We start from the raw sequence: 17,596 nt of genomic DNA, 5'->3' as shown, positions 1-17,596 counted from the left end.
TAGTTATCAGGTTATGTCGTTATCAGATTTGATGGGGCAAGACAGTAGAGTCAGGTGAACCCGCCCAGCTGAAGCAGGAAAAAAGTAGTTGGATACTAAGGTATGAAGATTTTGATGTGACCAGTCGTTATAATTGCCGCTTTGAAGCGCTTCTGAAAAACACTGCTTTCAATAAGGCTTGGGGCGTCAGGGGGGAGGTGGGACAGACTGCAATAGCCTGCCGGTGGAAAGGACAGGATGTAGGAGGACCACAGAAACCTTCAGAGGGAGAAGGAGACGGAGTGGCCAACACTGGCTACGAGGTTTCCACGCGGAGGCGGCGCTGCGGCGCTTACCAGGACCGACCCGCAATGACCCTGAGGAGACATAGCGAAATCCACAGCAGCCGCCGAACAGTCTTCCAGCGCCGACGCCCATCCTAGCTCCTCCCACCAGCTCGCGCCATCTCTCGCGGCTTCTTTCGCCCCGCCCTTCGCCCCTCCCCTCCCCGGCTCTTCGCCCCGCCCCTCCCCGTCGCCCCTCCCCTCCCCGTACCTCTCGCCCCGCCCAGGCGTCCCTGGCAGGGCGGAGGAGCCCCTGGGGCCCAAACTCTTCGGCCCCGCCCAGTGACAGTCGCCCAGCCCCCGTCAGTTCGGCCACGCGGAGGGAGGGCCTGGACCGTAGACTTGGCGGGAGGGTGGTTACCTGTCTGGACTCACGTCGGGAGGAAGCAGTGGGTGGACGCCTTTCCTCCCCTCACCCGGGAGGAAGCGCCGGCGAGGTCCGCGGATGGCATGGCAGAAGCTCCGGACGGGCATGGGCCGGGCGCCGCGGCGGGAGAGCGGCGGCCGCACGTCGCGTGCCAAGCGTTCCCGGAGCGGCTGGCTCAGGGGAAGCCCCAGCAGGGCTTCCTCTCCAGCTTCTCCACTAACAACCAGAGCTGCCAGCTCATGCTTCTGAAGACCCTGCAGACAAGTAGGAGCTGATCCCGAGGCTGGGGTCGGCGGGTGACGTCTGAACCCGGCGTGCAGGGAGGGGCCTGGGCGCCACTTTTTCTGGGGGCCCGGGTTTAGTCCCCTCAGCGCAGAGGCGAGGCAGATTCGCCAGCAGGGGGCGGGAGTGGGGGTCCGGGCCTCAGTTTCCTTCCGGGAAGAGGAGCCGAGGCCCCTCTCCGCACTTCTGCTCCTGTGCAGTGAACAGGGAGTCGGACTGGGAGTTCGCCCGATTCTGTCTCACTCGCTGGTCTGACAGAGAATCTGATTTCTTATGTAAGATCTGCAGCGATATGGGAACTTCAGAATCTGGGCGAAGCAGAGTTTTGAAGAGCCACGTTAGTGAAGACATCCTGTTGGCAGTGTAAAAGTGACACTTTCACAAACCGGCCCTTCGTTGGAAGGGGGCCTTAGCCTTCCTACGTGGGTGGGCTTCAGAGTGTAGAACCCCCCTGAAACGGACGGTGAAATCGTGTGCGTTTGCACGAAATGCAGTTTTTTGGGTATAGAGTTTTTAGCTTCATCATATCCTCAAGAGGCCCAAGGCCTTACAAGGGTTAAGAGCCACTGCTGTGCGTTCAATAAGCAGGTAGCACAACTGCCTGCCCATCAATTTCTCTGTTCCCAGGGTCGTTGCACTAGAGATGTGTTGACTTTCTTACGTTGACATAGACTTCCTAATTTTACTTCGGACGCATTTAGAACTCAAAAGTCTTAAATGTACTTGTCCAACAGCCAAGCAAGGTTGCTCTTTCATAGTTGGCCAGTCACAGTTCAAAAATCAACAACCTGGCCCTGGCGGGTTAGCTTGGTTGGTTAGAGCATCCTCCTGGTATGGTAAGATTGTGGGTTAGATCTCTGGTCGGGGCACCTGTAAGAATCGATCAATGAATGCATAAAGCAGTGGGACAACAAATTGATGTCTGTCTGTCACTCGTTCCCCCCTTCCTCCCTCGAAAATCAATTAAAAACAAAACAAAACAACAACTCAACCACCCACAGATTTTCTGACTTTCTTGAGATTACCTGCATGTAGGGAATCGAGGGAGGTGGGAGGAAGAAGGGAAGTAGGGGGAATGATGACGTATTTACAATATCTACTGAATACCTCCTAGGTTCTGGTGTGAGAAAAACAATAAGAGGAGTAAAGCCCATCTTTGCCTTTAAGATGTTTCAGTGGAAAACAGTGGAAAGAACATGGGAGGCAGAGTTAGACATTGGTTCAAATTCCGCTCCCTCTCCCTGTTAGGTATGGAAGAGTGATTGATTTACCTCTCAGATCCCCTCTGTTCCTATCTGCAAAAAACAAAGGTGTAGGGGGGAGAAGTTAGTTAAAAATACCTCTTAGAGTTTTGAGGAATAGAATTTATGAATGTAAAATGTCATCGTATCGGGAGTTGAATAAAGGGTAGCCGTTCTTGCAGTGGAAGAGCCAAGCAGTGAAGGAAAAAGTTGAGATAGGATGTGAGGTGCTGAATATGAGCCCCAGTAGGAATGAACAGGGCTCAACCTTCCAGGGAGTTCAACTGGGAAAAACCTGTTGGTGGTATTAAAGCATTAGCCAGCAGCTTTGAAATTCTATACCTGAGGGAGGTGTGATGGGAGAAACCTTTCTTTCATTATGGAAGACCTTTCTTTTTTCTTCAAAGCACATTGATTCTAAAACACTGCAGATCCTTTTTGAAGCACAAAAACCACTGTGATCCCTGCAATTTTTTTCAGTAAGGGGACTATAGGTTTTTGAATATATTTCAACTGTGTAAAAGTCTCCTAGTTTCTTGAGTAATAGTGTACTTGATATGGTGCCAGACACCTGATATACAGCAAATAATACTTATCATTAATGATAATTATTTTACTGTTCACACTCTTATGAGGGGACAGGCCAGGAAAGCAGTAATGTAACCTAAATTTATTATCCCAATTACTACTTTCCTTTTACTCTCCTGTTTTTTTTTTGAGCTGCCCAGAGCATGTATCTACAGACCTCTGTTGGGACAGGTTATTCATTCTTTGAGGCTGCTGGTCTATTGTATCAAAAACTCTAATTGTTGGGAAAACCCTTTCTTATACTGAGTTGAAATCTGCACCTGTGACTTCTACCCATTGGTCTGTGGTCTGCCCTCTTAAATATTGACTGAATCTATTCCCACATGGTCATCCCTTCAAATACTTGAAGCTATTGTGGTCCTAGTTAAGTCTTCTTTCTTTTTTCCAAATCCACAAATTCTTTCTTGCTACTTACTGAATGTGGACCTATACCATTCTAATTGCTTTCCCTTGTGGAAGAGCTGCAGTGGGCAGGTCCCGTGTACAGTGTGGAGCTCAGAATGGGACACTATGTTACCAGTGTGGTCTGACCCGGGCAGATAGCACAGGGCTACTGACTGCCTGCCTCTAAATCTGGGCACTGTGCTGCTGTTCCTGTCTACGGAGATGGCCCACGTTCCCTCAGTCTTTGGTCATTTAACTAAAAATGGCCTTTAAAAGACATACTTGGTATTGTCTAAGGTGTGTGGTAGTGCCCACTGAGGTATTTGTATCAGTGTTTCATCTCATTAAAGACTTGCCTTCATGTTAATTTAAGCTTGTCTTTTCTTTTTAATCAATTTTATTTTATTTTATTATTTTTAAAGATTTTATTGATTTTTCTTAGAGGGGAAGGGAAGGAGAGAGAGAGAGAGAGAAATATCAATGTATGGTTGCCTCTCGTGCGTCCCCTGCTGGGAAACCATAACTAGCCTGCAACCCAGGCATGTGCCTTGACTGGGAATGGAACTGAGATCATGTGGTTCTCAGGCCCAAGCTCAATCCACTGAGCTACACCAGCCAGGGCTCTTTTTAATTAATTTTAATACAGTGTTACTTCATTAAGATTTGTGAATTGCTTTTTGATAATATACTGCTATTTGGATGATTTAATTGGCCATTTTTCAATTAGCATATGTAATTGAATCACTATCTTTTTTAGATCCATATGTCAAACTTCTACTGGATGCCATGAAGCACTCAGGTTGGTAAGTACATCTTTTTAAAGTCTGCTCTGCATCTGGCTGCTAAAAACACCATCCCCCCAGACTGGAACTACTTATATTTCACTGTGGGCCACAAATCCCTGGTAGGTGGTAGTGATTGGCTGCTTCTCTGCAGACGAGCCTTATTCTTCTCAGACATCTGCTCTAAGTCTGAGTCTCTGGCCCTACCATTCACCTTGGTTATTTAGTAAAGACAATACTGAAAATCCTTCTGTAAGTAGCTACTAAACTGGCTTTTCCACTCTGCCAGCTTCATCATTGTCCTTGATGGAGAAGAAGCCTCAGCCTGTTATGTAGGAACTGTTCAGGCGTTGTTTAGCTTTGAGGGGATTAGAGGACGTGACTACTGAGGCCCACTCACCATGGTGGCCCAAGGACAGGAATGCCATCATACTTCTGCTGTGGTTTTAATTAGTTGACCAAAAGCTTTATGCAGTCATAGAGTTCATAGGATTTAAACTCGGATGGATTTTAGAGACAATTTTACGTTGCTTTCCCAGTGTTTCGTGTGTGTTAGTGGTGGAGGGGATTTGATGCAGGTCTCCCAGCCCCGGGGGCTATTTCTCTGTGCCACATGCACGGGGCTCCTGTACTTGTCTCTAATTTACTCTTGCCTTTCAGTGCTGTTAACAGAGAAAGACACTTTTCCTGCGAAGATTGTAATGGAAATGTCAGTGGTGGTTTTGATGCTTCAGTGTCTCAGGTAGGCATTTTTCTTTCCTTCAGTTCTCCTGATGTTTGCTGAGGACCTTCTGCATGTTGGGGATTCTGTTAGCTAGACTCTGTGTGTGTGGGATTGTAAAAATGAATTGGTCATGGTTCTTGCCCTTAAGGCACTTCCACCTTTACAGGGGAGATAAAAGATGAACACGGGTGGGCGTGGTTGCTACCATGGGACAGTGATGTGATTGACTGAAAGATGCCAACAGATTCAGCCAGAGGATATAAATCCTCTTTAGGGCGAGGAAGACAAAGACTATTGCCCAAACAGGGAAGCATGAGCAGAGGTGGCATGCTGGGAAAGAACCAGGTAAATTTGGGGAATGGCATGTTGTCTCATTTACTGGAGGACAGGAATGCATGGCAAATAGGGGAAATAGGGTTGGAAAGAAGGGTAAGCCATGTGGTGGGAGGCTTCGACGGCTAAGCTAGAGTTTCACCTGTACGTGATGAGAAGTGATATATACCTTTGAAAATTTTTGGTTAGTGGAGTGAGAGTTCTCATCTGTAAAATATGGGTAATAATTGTAACTACCTTATAGAATAGTTAGGAGAATTAAATGAGACATTTCTTCTTTTTTTAAATATATTTTATTGATTATACCATTACAGTTGTTCTATTCCCCCCTTCATTCCCCTCCACCCGCACACTCCCTCCCCCACCATTCTCCCCCCCTTAGTTTATAACCACGTGTCTCAAGTTCTTTGGATTCTATATTTCCCCCACTATTCTCGCCCTCCCCCCTATCTATTTTCTACCTACCATCTATGCTATTTTCTGTGCCTTCCCCCCACTTCTCCTCCTCCCACCCCCCTGTTGCTAACCCTCCATGTGTTCTTCATTTCTATGGTTCCACTCCTGATCTAGCTGTCCTCTTGGTTTGCTTTTGTTTTAGGTGTGGTTGTTAATACCTGTGTGTTTGCTGTCCTTTCACTGTTAATATTATTCATCATCTTTTTCTTATATAAGTCCCTTTAGCATTTCATATAATAAGGGCTTGGTGATGATGAACTCCTTGAACTTGACCTTATCTGAGAAGCACTTTATCTGTCCTTCCATTCTAAATGAAAGTTTTGCTGGATAAAGCAATCTTGGCTGTAGGTCTTTGGATTTCATGACTTGGAATACTTCTTTCCAGCCCCTTCTTGCCTGTAAGGTCTCTTTTGAGAAATCCGCTGACAGTCTGATGGGTACTCCTTTGTAGGTGACTGTCCCCTTATCCCTTGCTGCTTCTAGGATTCTCTCCTTCATTTTGGTCTTGGCTAATGTAATTATGATGTGCCTTGGTGTGTTCCTTCTTGGGTCCAACTTCTTTGGCACTCTCTGAGCTTCCTGGATTTCCTGGAAGTCTATTTCCTTTGCCAGACTGGGGAAGTTCTCCTTTATTATTTGTTCAAATAAGTTTTCCACTCGTGGCTGTTTCTTTCCCCCTTCTGGTACCCCTATAATTCGGATGTTGGAACGTTTAAAGATGTCCTGGAGGTTCCTAAGCCTCTCCTCATTTTTTTGAATTCTCATTTCTTCATTCCTTTCTGGTCGGATGTTTCGTTCTTCCTTCTGGTCCATTCCATTGATTTGAGTCCCAGTTTCCTTTCCATCGCTATTGGTTTCCTGGACATCTCCCTTCATTTCAATTAGTTTAGCCTTCATATGTTCCTCTAATTTGTGACTGTACTCTACCAATTCTGTGAGCATCCTGATAAATAGTGTCTTAAATTGGGCTTCTGAGAGGCTGGCAATCTGTTGGTCGCTTAGAGTTATTGGCTCTGGGACTTTGAGTTCCTCTTGTGCCATCTTTTGGGCTGTTCGTGCCTGTTAAGTAGCAGGATTGGAGTCCTAGGTGTTCACCAGAGCAGGGCAACTCAGTCGCTGGGTTTTGACGTTGTATGTGGGGGCGGGGTCAAAGAGGTACAATGGCTTCCCTCTGCCGCCTGCTGCCTCGACCCCCACCGGCACCGCAGCCACCACTGTCACCAGGCCCATGCGTTTCGTTCCACTGCACGCGAGTGTGCCACCTCTGTCAGCCCTCCACCACTGGGTTCGCCCCCTGGGGCCTGCATGGTCCGTCTCACTGCGTGCGAATATGCGACCTTGGTCAGTCTGCCCCGCACCCCGACTGGCTTTGAGCTGCCTGCGCGCCTAGCGCTTAGGTCGGGGGATCTGTCCTGCCCGACCCAGCTCCGCTGCTGGTTCCGCCTCTCTTACCATCCCTGTTGAACGGTTCGTAGCTGTCGGACTTCCGTATAATTCCGTGTTCTGGTCTTTGGGTGTGTTCTAGTTCTCCAAAACTTTTGTTGTAGTCAAACTTGGTTGTGGGAGAAGGCACAGTGTTTCCACCTATGCCTCCATCTTGGCGGAAGTCATCTAAATGAGACATTTCTTATAGAGTGCTTATCATAGTAAGCATAGTAGCATTCAATACATGTTATTAGTTTTACACCATTAGAGGGTTTTGAGAGAATCTCGGAGGTGGTAGATTATGTCATGTGATGAGGGTAGGTGAAGGTGTCGTAAGTATACTGTTTCTTTGAATATAACCCACATCTAACTGCACTAAATTGCTTCCTGATGGAGAATTTTATATGTATTTTGGCTATTTGTAGCTGTTTCACAGTAATCATGGGAAAAAGCAGTGTAGCACGGGGGTGAGGGGTCTGGGCTTTGGAGTCAGACAGACTTGAGTTCAAATCCTAGTTCCCCTGCTCATTAGCTGTGGGGCTTGGGCAAGTTATTTGCCTTATTCTCAGGCTCCTCATTTGTAAATTGGTAATCACAGTACCTACAGCTCTCAACGTGGGTCTTGGTAAATTCACTGCCCACCCCTCCACCTTGGAGTTAAATCGGACATTTTGGACCCTCATGTTACTTCTCAGCAGTTTTGAACACAGTGAGCACTCTCTTTTTGATTTTTTAACATTAAAATTTGTATTGTGAAGTATCTCATTTATACAGAAAGTAAAAAAATGTATGCATACTATCGGTCATAATAAAGAGTGAACACCTGTGTGCTGCCGCCCAGATGTGAGAGCCAGCGTGTTGCCAGGCCCTGGGAAGCCTTGTGCCCCTCTGGGACCATGTTACCTCTGCTTCCTTATTCTGACTTTTGTGACCATGTTCTCTGCCTTCTGAACGACTTCACCATCTATGCATACAGCCCAACAGTGTGCTATTTGGTTGTCTGCTCTTAAGGTTTATTCACGGAATACTTTGAGTTATAGGTAATAATTTGTAGTTTTACGAAATCATGTGGTATATAATATTCTGTAACATTTCTTTTGTTCAACATTGAGATTCTTCCGTGTTACTGTGTGTACCTCTGGTTAAATTTAGTGTCATGTGGGATAGTACTCCATTGCATGTCTGCACTGCAGTTTACCCTACCTGATATCGGTTCTTTCCACCTTCGTTATTTTGGACAGTGCTGCTGTGAAATATTTTAGAACTTTTAGTTCTAAAATATTTTAGAACTTTTTTCCTGGTGCACACATGTAAAAGTTACTCCAAGGTCTATGCCTGGGAGGGGAGTTGCTGGGTCATATGCTGCGTGTGCGTTTGACCAGAGCAGGCAGCGCCAGCCACTTTCTTCCCATGGTGTCTTCCCCTGGCGCTTCTGGTTGCTTGTTTGCTAACTCGCTTTTCTCTGTCGGCCCTTTGCATAGGTTGTTCTCTCTGTCTGGCGTGCTCCCTTCCCCATTCCTCAAATTTAACTCCCATTCATCTATCAGATCCCAGTTTAAACACTCCTTCTGCAGAAAAGCCTTTCCCAGACCTCCAGACTAGATCAGGCATTCTCGTACTTTTGACAACCTGGGGTTTGCTTCATGACATCTGTCATTGCATGTATTTACTCATTTTGGCATTAACTTTTACCTCTGTTAGTAGGTGATAAATCTAATAGGTCTCAATAAGTGTAATTTGAGTAAATGGATGTTGAATGAATGTATATGAAATATCAGGTATGTGAGTGTGTCCCAGTGCTGGCACGTAGGAAGTACACACTAAATTGTAACTGTTATTACGAGGATCCCTCACATCTTTATTATTCTTGAGAGGGTCCTACTCAGTGGGCTGTTGGTTTCTTGCACTTCTTTCTGAAGGTCTTTCTGAGGATTTTTCCTGGCAATTCTAGCAGAGTGGAACAGTAGTGGTCATTCATTGTTGATTCATTGTTCACTCAAAAACTTGGTAAGAGGCATTTCACATATAGTCTCATTTAATTCTCACAGCTTTATGAGGTAGGTACAATAATTATCTCCTTTTTTATCTCCTTAGTTGAGGAGACTGAGGCACAGGGAGATTAAGAAATTTGTCCCAGGTCACCAGTTAGTGAGGAATGGGGCTAGAATTTGAATCTGCCTGCTTCATTCCAAAGTCCACGCTGTAAATGCAGTGCCTTGGAGTTCAAGACACACTGATAGTCCGTTGAGGACAGTAGGTGAATTAGTGTCCTTAATCTAAGTGCTATTATAGTCCCGAGAGAAGAGAAGGGACAAGTTAGTCATTGGGAAGGCTTAATGGAACATGTAGTTAAGACTGGGCCTTGATGGACAGGTAGGTGTGGGGTCAGTGGAGAAAGGTGGGTAGAGGGAATACAAGCAGGTAAGTCCCTCTCATGCAAGAGAAAGGGTAGAAGCCATTAAATGAGAGTGGATTTTAGATGTAACCAAACTTTTCTTATTTTGGCGCGTCCTAGATTGTTTTGTGCCAGAATAACATCCGCAGTCAGGCCCACATGAACAGAGTGGTCACCCACGAACTCATTCATGCGTTTGACCACTGTCGTGCTCACGTCGACTGGTTCACCAATGTCAGACACTTGGCCTGCTCAGAGGTGAGTTCTACTGTAGAAGAGATTGTTTTTGTTTTTGTTCTTATAGAACACTGTGCTTAAACCATTTATTCAAGTCTAAATTACTATTTAAATATATTATTTTTCTTAATGTTATAGTTCCATTTTAGTCCTGAATTTCTGTTTCTAACTATTGAATACAAGTTTTGAGATACAAGAGATATTTTATCTATTTATTATTATTATTTATTAATCCTTATTGAGGGTATGTTTATTGATTTTAGAGAGAGAGGAAGGGAGGGGGTAGAGAAACATCGATGTGAGAGAGAAAGGTCAATCAGTTGTTTCCCATGTGTACTCTTACTGGGGATCAAACCCACAGCCTAGGATAAACTGCTTCTGACAGAATAAACTATAATATAAAAAAATAAGGATAGTTAACATTCGCGGAGGGCTGCATGGCACTGTTCTATTTGTGGATTTTTTAAAGTGAACATATTCCCAAGATTTGTCTTCGTAATAAAACAAAGTGTGAAGCTGAAAACTGGATCACTTGGCTTTTTCTCTTCTTAGCTCCTCCCAGTTCAGAATGCTCACATCTCTTCATGGCCAGCATTCTCTTGGATGTGTAGTTGGGCTTAATGCATTTGAGCCTCCGCACAACCTTCTTTGTAGCTGTAGCCTTTTTGTGGAAAATCGACTCGGTCTGCCCACCACAGCCACTCTGCCTCCTGTCATAAGGCCGCTTGTTCCTGCACCTCCAGAGAACCCTTGCCTTCTGTACTGTTACTTTGTGGGGTAGATGCTTGCCACACTTCTTACGGGAAGTCTGGTGGGTTTTAAGAACGTTCGCCATGTTTGCGAAAGCACTACCAGCACAGAAAGTGTTTGTGGATTCTTGTGTGATCCTCACAACCACCCATGGAAGTGACTGCTATTATCCTTATTTTGTATCTGTGGAAAGTGACGCATCTGTTCAGGTTGAACAGGTTAGTGAGTGGGAGAGGCAGGATTACAACCAGGTTCTTAGCTGGTTTTCTGTACTGCCCTCCGTAGGTGAAGCTCCTTTCTTGCCCTGGCAGGGGTGTCTGACCTGTGGCCCGCGGGCCACACGTGTCCCAGAATGGCAAAGAATGCGGCCCAACACAAAATTGTAAATTTACTTAAAACTTTTTTTTACTCATCAGCTTTCATTAGTATTTGTGTATTTAATGGGTGGCCCAAGACAACTCTTTTTCTTCTGGTGTGGCCCAGAGACGCCAAAAAGTTGGGCACTCCTGCAAACATTTAGTCTAAAAATACAACATAAGAAGATATTTATTATTGAGCACTTTGGATTGCTCTTAAGAATATAAATATAAATATGCTTCTAGAGAGACCTAATTATTTCATACTTGCATTTCATTAAAGAGTACAATGTGCTGAGATGTTAAAAAAACTCATAAATTTCAAGCTTATACTTTGTAACTTAGATTATTTTCTCCTTCCCTTGAAATTAATAAGCGACCCCACTACATGTAATTATAACTCATATTATTTGGAGAGTGGATTGAGTCCCAAGTTTTTAAATAGGTCTCTCTCTTGGGTGTTATGAGGATTAATGCCTGTTAGCTGTAGTGGGTACATGCCTTGAGCTCTTCAGAGGAATAAGGCCACATTATTGTGAAGTAATACAAAGTGAGTCATTCTGTTTGCAATGAGTTAGCAAAAATGTGGCCAGGTTAACAGTAGAATATATGCGGGTAGTTCCCAAGATTTTTTCATCTACTGAAGCTGCTTTTTACTTTAAAAATGTGATAAATTTGCCCTGGCTGGTGTAGCTCAGTGGATTGAGCATGGGCCTGTAAACCACATCATTGCAGTTCGATTCCTAGTCAGGGCACATGCCTGGGTTGCAGGTCGGTTCTCAGCAGGGGACTCATGAGAGGCAACCATACATTGATGGTTCTCTCTTTCTCTCCTTCCTTTCCCCTCTAAAGATAAATAAATAAAATCTTAAAAAAAATTTAAAAATGTGTTAAATTAAAAAATATGTCCTGTTCAGGTTGTAATGCAAACCCAGCCCAGTGCCTTTGGCACTGTCTGATGCAGCTCGTGGATATTTGCTCTCGTGGGAGGCGATAGAGTTTAAAATATTCTTTAAAAAAGAGTCTTATAGTTACTCTGATCTCAGAAAGACATACTAATTTTATAATCTTTTTAAAAAGTTGGTTGATATAAAATTATAGAGCGTGAGCACTTACTTTCCTTTCATTTGCCTTCTATCTTTGTGATAGGTTCGGGCTGCTAACCTTAGTGGAGACTGCTCTCTTGTAAATGAAATATTCAGGTTGCATTTTGGACTGAAACAACACCATCAGGTAAAAACTAACATGAAATTACTTACCTTCAAGAGTGTTAAGAGTGGAAATAATGAATAAAGAAATGAGAAGTACATTTAGTATTTGAAAATTGAAAGAACTACTCATATGAAAAGAATACAAATTATTTTTTGTGTTTTTATTATTTTTTAAATTATATTTTATTGATTATACTATTAGAGTTATTCCGCCCTTTTCCCCCTCCACCCAGCACCCTCACTCCCTCTGGCAATCCGCACACCATTGTTCATGTCCATATGTCCTGTATAAAACTTCTTTAGCTACTTTATTTCCTACACTGTACTTTACATCCCCATGGCTATTCTGTAACTACCTATTTGTATTTCTTCATCCTCTCACCTCTTCACAGCGCCCCCCACACCCACCTCCCATCTGGCAATCATCAAAATGTTCTCTGCATCCATGATCGTCTCTGTTCTTTTTTGTTTGCTTAGTTTGTCTTTTAGATTCAATTGTTGATAGATATATATTTTTGCCATTTTTTTGTTCACAGTTTTGACCTTCTTCTTTTTCTTAAATAAGTCCCTTTAACATTTTATGTAATAATGGTTTGGTGATAATGAACCCCTTTAGTTTTTTCTTGCCTGGGAAGCTCTTTAAGGGCCCTTTGATTCTAAATGATAGCTTTGCTGGGTATAGCAATCATGGCTGTAGGTCACTACTTCTCATGACTTTGAATATTTCTTGCCAATCCCTCTAACCTGCAGTTTCTTTTGAGAAATCAGCTCACAGTATTACGAGAACTCCCCTGTAGGTAACCAACTGCTTTTCTCTTGCTGCTTTTAAGATTCTCTCTTTATCTTAACCTTTGGCATTTTAATTATGATGTTTCTTGGAGTGGGCCTGTTTGCATCCATCTTGTTTGGGATTCTCTGTGCATCCAGGACTTGCATGTCTATTTCCTTCACCAAATTAGCGAAGTTTTCTTTCACTGTTTTTTCAAATAGATTTCCAATTTCTTGCTCTTTCTCCCCTCCTTCTGGTGCCTCTATGATGCAAATGTTGTAACACTTAAAGCTCTCCCACAGGCTTCTCACACTGTCCTTGTTTTTTTATTTATTTATTCTTTTCCTTATTGTTCTGATTGGTTGTTTTTTGATTGCTTATGTTCCAAATCATGGATTTGATTCTTGGCTTCATCCACTGTACTGTTGTTTCCTTGTAAATCGTTCTTTATTTTAATTAGTGTCTCTTTCATTTCTGACTCTGTCTTTTTTATGCTGTCAAGGGCCTCACTAAGTTCCTTGAGCATCCTTATAACCAGTGTTTTGAATTCTGGATCTGATAGATTACTTATCTCCATTTCATTTAGTCTTTTTCTTTAGTTTTGATCTGTTCTTTCACTTGGTTCATGTTCCTTTGTCTTCTTGTTTTAGCAGCCTCCCTGTGTTTGTTTTTATGTCTTAGGTAGAGCTGCTTTGACTCCCTGTCTTGGTAGTGTGGCCTAATGTAGAAGATGTCCTGTAGGGTCCAGTGGCACAGCCTCTTCTATCATCCAAGCTGAGTACTTGAGGTGCACCCTTCATGTGGGCTGAGTACACCCTCCTCTTGTAGTTGAGCCTTGGTTGCTGTTGGCAGGTCAATAGGAGGTGTTTACCCAGGTCAGTCAGCTGCAAGGACTGGCTGTGACCACTGACCACCAACCTCTGCCCTACATGGAGGGTCAGCTTTGCAGGAGCAGGGTGGTGGTACTCTGACGTGGGCTGTAGCTGTCCACTGGGTGTGCAGGCCCTGGGGTTTCCCCAGTGGTGCAGGCCAAGGTCACCCCTCATCTGTGTTTTGCCTAGTGCCACTCTGCCTGAGCTGTAAAGCAATTTGAGATGGCGGCTACTGCGCTGGGCTGGGAGATTCTCAGGTGAAGCCAAGCTGTGAATCTAGGCTGGCTGCTGCTAGCACCATGCCTGGGGACACTTAGCAAGAGGTACAGGGGTTGTTGTTTGTTTGAAAGGATTCAGGAAGTTGTGCAGCATGAGCCAGGACCAGCCATTCATATGAAAAAACCACTGGTAACCGCTCTAAGGTGCCTTGGAGTGTCAGGGGATCTCCTGGGCGGGGCAAACAGTGTTAGCCAGGTTGATGGAATCTCAGAAATGCATTAGACTTCCAGTTCTGTGGCTCTGTAGGGGGAAGGTTCAGAAAAGGGACAATGGCCACTTCCCGCCTTTCTGTCTGGGAGAAAGCTGTCCCCTAGCTTTTGCCTTGTTGCCAGACACCTCAGTTCCTGTGTGCCACTGGTGCCTTTCAAGCTGCTACCCTGGTGCTGAAGCTCAGAGGGCACATGAATCTGAGTAAGACCATGTGTGAGTTGTGTAAGGGGGATTGCTTGGGACCTTAGCTGTTTCTTCCTCTTATTCAATCTCTGCTGTTTGTGCAGCCAGAGATGTGGGGACTTATCTTCCTGCTCTGGAACCCTGAGCTGGGGGCCCTGGTTTGGGGCTGGGACTCCTCAGTTCTAAGATTTTCCTCCCTAATTTTAATCCATCACACATGGATGTGAGACTAGAAGACTGTGTGTCTTCTCCTCCCAGCTGTCTGGATGGATGTGGTTTCTTTAATTCTGTAGTTGTCAGATTTCCATTCAACTTGATTTTGATGGTTCTGAGTGATGGTTCTATAATTTAGTTGTAATTTTGATGTAGTTGTATGCAGAGGCAAGCCATGTTTATCTATGCTGCCATTTTGACTGGAAGTCAAGAATACAAATATTAAGCCAAATAGAATTTAGTTCTGTTTTAAAATATGTTCCATAAGCCCTGGCTGGTATAGCTCAGTGGATTGAGCATGGGCCTGCGAACCACACGATCCTGGTTTAATTCCCAGTCAGGGCACATGCCTGGATAGCAGGCCAGTTCCCAGCAGGGGGTCCACGAGAGACAACCACACATTGATATTTCTCTCCTTCTCTCCTTCCCTTTCCCCCTAAAGATAAATGAATAAAATCTTAAAAAAATACATTCCATAATTTAATAGTTATGTTTCTTCTTTGGAATGACTGAATGAAATAATAGGAAACCAAGGTTTGATTATGGTTCAGACACTATATACAATGTTATTATTTCATGATTACATTTTCATATAAGATTAAGGGTGCATACTTTTTTCCCCCTTAGACTTGTGTGAGAGACAGAGCCATCCTTTCTATCCTGGCTGTTAGGAATATCAGCAAAGAAGTAGCTGAAAAGGCTGTTGATGAAGTTTTTGAATCTTGTTTCAATGACCATGAACCTTTTGGAAGGATCCCACATAACAAGACTTATGCAAAATATGCTCATAGAGACTTTCAAAACCGTGATCGGTATTACTCAAATATATGAAGACAATGACATTTTATGCTACAGAGCTTCAGTGATCATGGAGAAAATGTGGTTCTTAAATGCACAAATGTATGAAATATAAACAATAAATTAAATGCAGGTAAAACAAAAGATGCTGATTCTAGCATATGATCAGAAAAGTAAGTGGTGAAAAATGAAACTGCCTTAAACTCCAAGGCAAAATGTATAGTTTAGCATTTGGTATGTAAGGCAAATAAAATTACATTTTTGTATTTTCTATGTTGTACTTGTGTTTTTCACTATTGTGATTTTATTTTTTATTACATATTTTTTTATATTTGATTAAGAAACCTGTGAAGCGGTATTGTTGTATGATGTTGATAGGTGACCACTGTTGGTATTTATTTACATTAAGTGTAAAGATGTAGGGAACTGCTTCCCATGGCATGGGAATGTAGCTCAGCCTCCAGGTGGAAAACCAGTGGGGAGTGAATGGCACACAGGACCACGCCCACGGACAGGTTTTCCTGTGGGAAATCAGGCCTGCATTATACCTAGACTGCTGTGAGACTTGCTTTTGCTAAAACTCCCTTATCCTGAATTGAGGCAAAAAGTGATTACTGTATGTACCTAAAGTCTGTGCTAAACTTCCCAAGTATGGAGTGTGACCAGTTCAACCACTTTTCCCCTTGGTCTGCAACACCCTTCACTTTGAAGTAATTAGCAACATTCTTTCCTTTGTTATCTGTAAAAGGTAATCACCTGCAGCGATCCTGTGCATAGTAAATGAGGACTATCCTCCATGTAGAGTACTCAGAAAAGCAATAAAAGCTTGACCAGGCAGGGGCCAGGGCCTCTGGCCCTCTCACCCTCTCTCTCTCAGAGTGGCCATGCTGTCCCTTTTTCTCTACAGGACTTCTGTAGTCCGTGTGTATTTGTTCTCTAGCAGCCACAATACACACGGATCCTGCAGGCCAGGATCAGCCTCAAAGAAAAATGTACTGATGTCTTTATAGGACATTTATTGTGATATTGTTATGATCAAAACATATAAGGAATGAAAGTTGGAAATAATTCAGTCAATGATCAGTGCTTTCCTACTTCCTCCTCTTCTTTCAAATATATGTAGAGTCTGTGTGGCTTAAATTTCTGGTTACAGTCTTGATTAGATTTTTCCTTTTTTTTTAAAATTTATTATTTAATCAGGAAGACTAAATGTTGAATTTTTTTAAAGGTTTTATTTATTTATTTATTTTTAGAGGGGAAGGAGAGAGGGAGAGAAACATCAATGTATGGTTGCCTTTTGTGCATCCCCTGCTGGTAGTTGGCCTGCAAGGAACCGGTTTGCAACCCAGGCATGTGCCCTGACTGGGAATCGAACCGTGATCATCTGGTTCGCAGGCCCACGCTCAATCCACTGAGCTACGCCAGCCAGGGCAGATTTTTCCTTTCTTTTAAAAGTTTTTTTTTAAGTAAAGGCCAGTGCATTAAATTTATAATGCAACTGAACTTAATTTTTATATATTTATACGATTTTTTACATAGTCATTCTTAAATCTCTTGTCAAGCCCTAATCTGAGTTTTGAATTCAGAAAACATGGTTGTTTTATCTGTCTCCCATCACAGTTAATTCATCCTCCAGCTCTCCCTGCAAACATCTCTTGGCTTGTGTCCAGACTAAAAGACAGTAATGCCTGCGTGTAATGGTGGCTAATTAATGGTTTAAAGATAAAATAAAGAATCCTGCTAACTTCACTAAGTTAAAATTTGATTAAATATAAATTATAAGCTGATAACTCAAGCTTAGGAACTTATTAAACATTAAAACACGGTTCGAGGATTCTGGGAAGATGGTGGAATAGGGGACAACAGGAACCTGTCTCCCCACTGAGACAAAATTGCACTGGCCGGATCTGTCTGATGTAAATATTTTGGACTTCTAGAGCTTGTTGAAGGCTTGCAACTTCCAGGGGGAGTCTTAGGTGGTCTATTGAAGCTAATTTTGATCAATTTCAGCCCTTAGCACAGCAACGGCTCCCCATCCTCCACACTGCCGTGTGGCAGGCAGCTCTGCGTGTTTTCCCAGAGCAGGTTGTACAAAGATTGTGGGAGCCAGGTTGGGCAAAGAAGCACCTGTCCTCTGTGTATTTGGGATCTGCTGATTGCTGATTGCTGCTGCTTTTCACAGATCTTCAGACAGAGAGATGGGGGCATTGTTGCACCTCCCATTTCTGCAAACTGCTTTTCATCTGGCTGAAGTGACCTACAGGGTGTTTAAAGGGCAGATGTCTTCTTTTCCTAGTAGTATTTATCTTTTCCCTTTTGGGAGCCAGGCATTGAAGACTAGGACATTAAAAAACAATGGCATGTACAGGGGAAATTAGAGTCGCTATACGTGCCTAGGGAAAAGTGCAAGCTCAGAAA

The 17,596-nt window shown here is 43.5% G+C and overlaps 2 protein-coding genes across 3 annotated transcripts; one reads left to right on the top strand and one right to left on the bottom strand.

Moving 5' to 3' along the window:
* The first annotated feature begins 552 nt into the window (after positions 1 to 552).
* ATP23 (ATP23 metallopeptidase and ATP synthase assembly factor homolog) lies at positions 553 to 15,444 on the top strand. Of its 2 annotated transcripts, XM_037030227.1 has the most exons (7): positions 553 to 698; positions 739 to 954; positions 3,943 to 3,988; positions 4,628 to 4,709; positions 9,421 to 9,558; positions 11,793 to 11,876; positions 15,008 to 15,444. In XM_037030227.1, exons 2-7 carry the CDS (start codon positions 774 to 776, stop codon positions 15,209 to 15,211), a joined length of 735 nt encoding a protein of 244 aa, XP_036886122.1. In that variant the 5' UTR covers positions 553 to 698; positions 739 to 773; the 3' UTR covers positions 15,212 to 15,444. The 2 variants fall into 2 exon arrangements, with proteins under 2 accessions (XP_036886122.1, XP_036886121.1); XM_037030226.1 differs by lacking the exons at positions 553 to 698; positions 739 to 954; positions 3,943 to 3,988 and adding an exon at positions 4,858 to 5,036 and having other exon boundaries at positions 4,622 to 4,709.
* On the bottom strand, positions 10,001 to 10,442 carry LOC118976023 (60S ribosomal protein L36a-like). The gene has a single exon (XM_037030293.1). It carries the CDS (start codon positions 10,370 to 10,372, stop codon positions 10,001 to 10,003), a length of 372 nt encoding a protein of 123 aa, XP_036886188.1. The 5' UTR covers positions 10,373 to 10,442.
* Positions 15,445 to 17,596: the final 2,152 nt, after the last annotated feature.

The sequence above is a fragment of the Sturnira hondurensis genome, unplaced genomic scaffold (assembly GCF_014824575.4).
Source record: "Sturnira hondurensis isolate 20B ecotype Veracruz unplaced genomic scaffold, ASM1482457v3 Scaffold0020601, whole genome shotgun sequence".
Lineage (NCBI taxonomy): Eukaryota > Metazoa > Chordata > Mammalia > Chiroptera > Phyllostomidae > Sturnira > Sturnira hondurensis.
Note: the sequence above shows the minus strand (reverse complement) of the source record. Positions and strands in the feature narration are given on the sequence as shown.

Bases quoted from the DNA above. Each gene is read 5' to 3' on its own strand.
- ATP23 (XM_037030227.1), top strand. From the start codon at position 774: ATGGCAGAAGCTCCGGACGGGCATGGGCCGGGCGCCGCGGCGGGAGAG. The intron at 3,989-4,627 runs GTAAGTACATCT...CTTGCCTTTCAG, and splicing joins GCCATGAAGCACTCAGGTTG to TGCTGTTAACAGAGAAAGAC. The intron at 9,559-11,792 runs GTGAGTTCTACT...TCTTTGTGATAG, and splicing joins GACACTTGGCCTGCTCAGAG to GTTCGGGCTGCTAACCTTAG.
- LOC118976023 (XM_037030293.1), bottom strand. From the start codon at position 10,372: ATGGCGAACGTTCTTAAAACCCACCAGACTTCCCGTAAGAAGTGTGGC.